This window comes from Eptatretus burgeri, chromosome 11, assembly GCF_056783735.1.
Source record: "Eptatretus burgeri isolate ZD-2024b chromosome 11, Ebu_testis_v1, whole genome shotgun sequence".
Classification (NCBI taxonomy): domain Eukaryota; kingdom Metazoa; phylum Chordata; class Myxini; order Myxiniformes; family Myxinidae; genus Eptatretus; species Eptatretus burgeri.
The window spans coordinates 36183148-36186829 of record NC_140971.1 but is presented as its reverse complement, the minus strand read 5'-3'; the positions used below and the strand labels follow the sequence as shown (position 1 = coordinate 36186829).

The following is a 3682-nucleotide window of genomic DNA, read 5'->3' as shown; positions in this document are numbered from 1 at the left end:
AGTGCACCAGCTTCCCTGATCACTCACAGGTGAGTGACTTGCATCAGACTTGTCCTCCCAATGCCTGATTCTTAACCACTGAGATGGGTTCTAGAGTGGATGCTTGAGGGAAATTAGACAGGAAACTGCATCAGGCCACTGCTGAATCTTTACAGAGCTGCAGATTTAATGGATGTCAGCTTCAGTGTTGCAGGCATTCTGAAAGCTACTAAATTGGCAACATCTGTTCTGTTTTAGTTTCCAGCAATAGCATGGGTAGCAAATTAACCAAATACTTTGCCTTCAGTGAGTGTCGAACAATGATGGTTTGGACAAGCTATTGTTTGCTTTTTGCACACATGTTAAATTGGCAGGCTGTAGTTTATGTGTCCAAAAGTACATTGCAACCACAAATGAAAATCACACCACTCTGTCTCTTCCCTTTCCAGACTGGACAACTTGCTGAACATGGCATATGGGGTGAAGAGGTGGGTTAAAAAATACTTTTACTCTTTTTTTATTATTTAATTTTTTTTTTTAATTGTTTTGTATTTATTTAAGCAAGGCCTTCTGAGGGCTGGAATGTTTTTGAGTGTCATTAATCAACAACACTCAAAGTGCTCAGGCTGAAATTGTGTGTGCGGCAGATTTTCTCCGGTGACAATTGACGGTGTAACCAGCTCGCTGGCAGGAGTGACGCTACCCGGAGTTCCGGGCCCAGGCTCAGCGGGCTGGTGCATCTTCGTGTACAATTTGGCTCCTGACGCAGAAGACAGTGTCCTGTGGCAGCTGTTTGGGCCTTTTGGTGCCGTAACAAATGTCCGGCTCATCCGCGATTTCTCCACAAACAAGTGTAAAGGCTTTGGGTTTGTGACTATGACAAACTATGAGGAGGCGGCCATGGCAATTACAAGTCTCAATGGGTACCGACTTGGTGACCGCGTTCTACAGGTTTCCTTCAAAACCAGCAAGCCTCATAAGACCTGAGGGCAGTCTGCTGACTTGTCACTTTTTCTTCTTCCTTGGCTTTTCTTGCTCACTTATTCCTTTTTGCTTCTTCCTCTTCTTTTTTTTTCCTTGGGTTCCCCCCCCTTCTTCTTCTTCTTTCCCCTTGCCTCCTTTATTATTACATTATGGCATCACTTGTCATGTAATTATAAAGCAAAGTGATCATCTTCCTCATTTTGTTACTCTTACGCTCTTGACCGATAATTAATTTGAGCAACTTCTCTTGTCCTCGTTCCCACTCGACCATGTACCCAAAGTGCTTTAAAAGCTGCACAGCTTGATAATCTTGAAAGTTATTTGGCATTTACTTTTATTTTATCATGTTTTAGGTTTTTCATTTTGCTGTTCGAAGGGGGGGCGGGAAAGGGGAAGAGGGAGCATTTTACCCGCAAAACTCTGCCTTTTTGGTAGTGGTTGAGAATTTTAACAAACTGGTGCATTTTTAAATGCGGGTTTTCCCTCTGATTGAGGCCGTTCTCCCCTACCAAAGCCTTTTTTTTATTTTTTATTTTTTGCTGTCTTCCCAAATGTGACAGCACATGATTTACCCACCCTCCCACCCCTCCCCCATTTATAAGGAGAGTTTGTTTGAAATCACATTTTGAAACATGCAAAATTGATCTTTCTGGGGAATTGAAAATCCTGCCAAAGATGCAATTATTTGCTTACGTGGTTGTGAAAAGTCTATTTTTGTAAAGTAATGGACGCAACCTTTTTACAAAACCCGATTTCAAGTTGATACGGGTTTTATTTGTTTTGTTTTTGTTTTGTTTTTCCTTTGGAGGACAGTAAAAAAAAAAAAATTCTTCGTTCATTTAAGTCCAAGTCGCCGCCTGCCCTTGTCCAAGTGAGATGAATTGTGACGTTTGTAAAGATTCTCTGCAAGCCCTTTAATTGACAGTGTTAACTGCCTCTAGTTTGTTTTGTTTGTTTTTTGTTGTTACTTCATCGTTTACATGACACTCGTTTATGACTGAGGGGTTTTTTTATGCAAAGCCTTTGAATCGCTCTTCCTTTTCTCAGTGGACCTGTAACACAAGTCAAACATTTTGTGATGTTTTCACTCAGTTGTGTCTGTTAGTAGTGCATAGTGGTTTTTTGGACATTGTTATCGCGTTGTTCATATGTGCTGCATGTTACAGTACCATGTTGCTGTCGAGGTTGTAGTTGTTTTGGAAATTATTTTGGAATTGATTTATTTTATTTTTTTTTTTTGGCTTTTGGAGAAGATATTTTCTCCATTGACATACAAAGCAAGTTTGGTTGAGATTGATTACATAAATGGCTAATTTAACAGATACTTGCTTAAAACTTGTATTCACAATTGCGACTCAGTTTATGATATCGCTAATGGTTTAAAAATGATTTTGATGGACAGCCGACTTGAAGCCCGATTGTGGCCGAAGCATCTACTTCAGACTGGACCCGTGCATTGCAACACCCACTGCACTCGGAGTATAATATTCACAACCTGGTATTTATAAGCATACATGTGATTCTGTCAGTATATATTTTGTGTAGTTTACCAGTTTTCTTCCCCTGCTGTGGACCGTTCACTGCATTGTCTCAATGTTTGTTCAAACTGGATTTGAACCACTTTCTCCTGTGGAACACCTTTCCTTGACTGAAGGAATTTTTTGGTTGTGGGTCGAGTCTTTTTGACACCATCTCCTAAAGCTGGCGGGTTTGTTTCCCGAATTGAAATTGCTTTGGTGAAGGTTAGTGGGGTCATTGAGAGATGACATGCCAATTTTGGTCGCTGCAGTAGCCGGGTCTCTGCTCCAATGTTCATATTTTTCTGTCGATGTTTTGTTCATCAGACTGTTTACTTGCATTGTCTTGTTCATTAAAATAAAGGTATGCAGAAAACTCTTGCTTCTGTGAGCTAACTTTTTCACTCAACATCTGACACCTGACTTGTAGGGCATGTTTGTTTCCCAACGCTGATTATATCGGTTTCTGTTAAAGGGTGTCTTGGAGCGACCGATAGCTCTTATTTCAACAGCACATGTCAGAAATATTCTGCTCATTTGGCCCAATTTCATCCTCCTGTATGTCGGGAAAAGTTGATCATTGATGGACAACTTGTCTGGCAAAGACGAGAGTTCATCACTAATTGTTAATTCAGCTAGGAAGAGGGGCAGGCCTTCACAGGAGAGTAGCGATGAGTCGGAATCACTCGAAGCAGTTAAGAACCTCACTATCCCAGAAGAGCACCATGCTTAACTGCGAGTCATAGTTTCAGCCTCTGATTGCTCCAAACCCTTGAGCCCCGATAACCCAATTGAAATGCCTTTACTGATTAAAAAATAATTCGGAAGCCTATCCAGCACCAAAAAGCTCAGATCCGGTGACCTAATATTGAGTGCAAATTGGTCGCCCGACGGGAGATAGTGTTGAGAGCCTCTTATTTCGGCAGTGTTCACGTCTTGTCAGATTCCTTGGTCTCTGAGGGAAAGCTGGAGTCATTTATGGCATTGATTCCTCCACTGAAAGTAATGACATTATGAGCCATTTAAACTGATGTGGGAGTTGATGCCTGCTGTCTTACTATGTGGTCAGGGATGGGGTCGAGGTTAACACCACCTCGGTTTTGACCTTCAACAACCCAGTCCTACTTCCCAAGTGTTTCTGGGGTTTCAAGCCTTCACTGTACATGAGTATACTATATCTCTTCCCTCTTAAGATGTTGCAA

At 41.5% G+C, this 3682-nt stretch overlaps 1 protein-coding gene across 4 annotated transcripts in view; it reads left to right on the top strand.

Annotated features, from left to right (window-relative positions):
* The window catches only part of LOC147016871 (ELAV-like protein 2), a 211260-nt gene extending 208404 nt beyond the window's left edge, over positions 1 to 2856 (top strand). For all 4 annotated transcript variants that reach the window (XM_085846005.1, XM_085846006.1, XM_085846003.1 and 1 more), the window contains exons 7-8: positions 429 to 467; positions 627 to 2856. In XM_085846005.1, the coding sequence (XP_085702131.1) occupies positions 429 to 467; positions 627 to 966 (379 nt within the window). In that variant the 3' untranslated portion in view covers positions 967 to 2856. The remainder of the gene's footprint in view (positions 1 to 428; positions 468 to 626) is intronic.
* Positions 2857 to 3682: the final 826 nt, after the last annotated feature.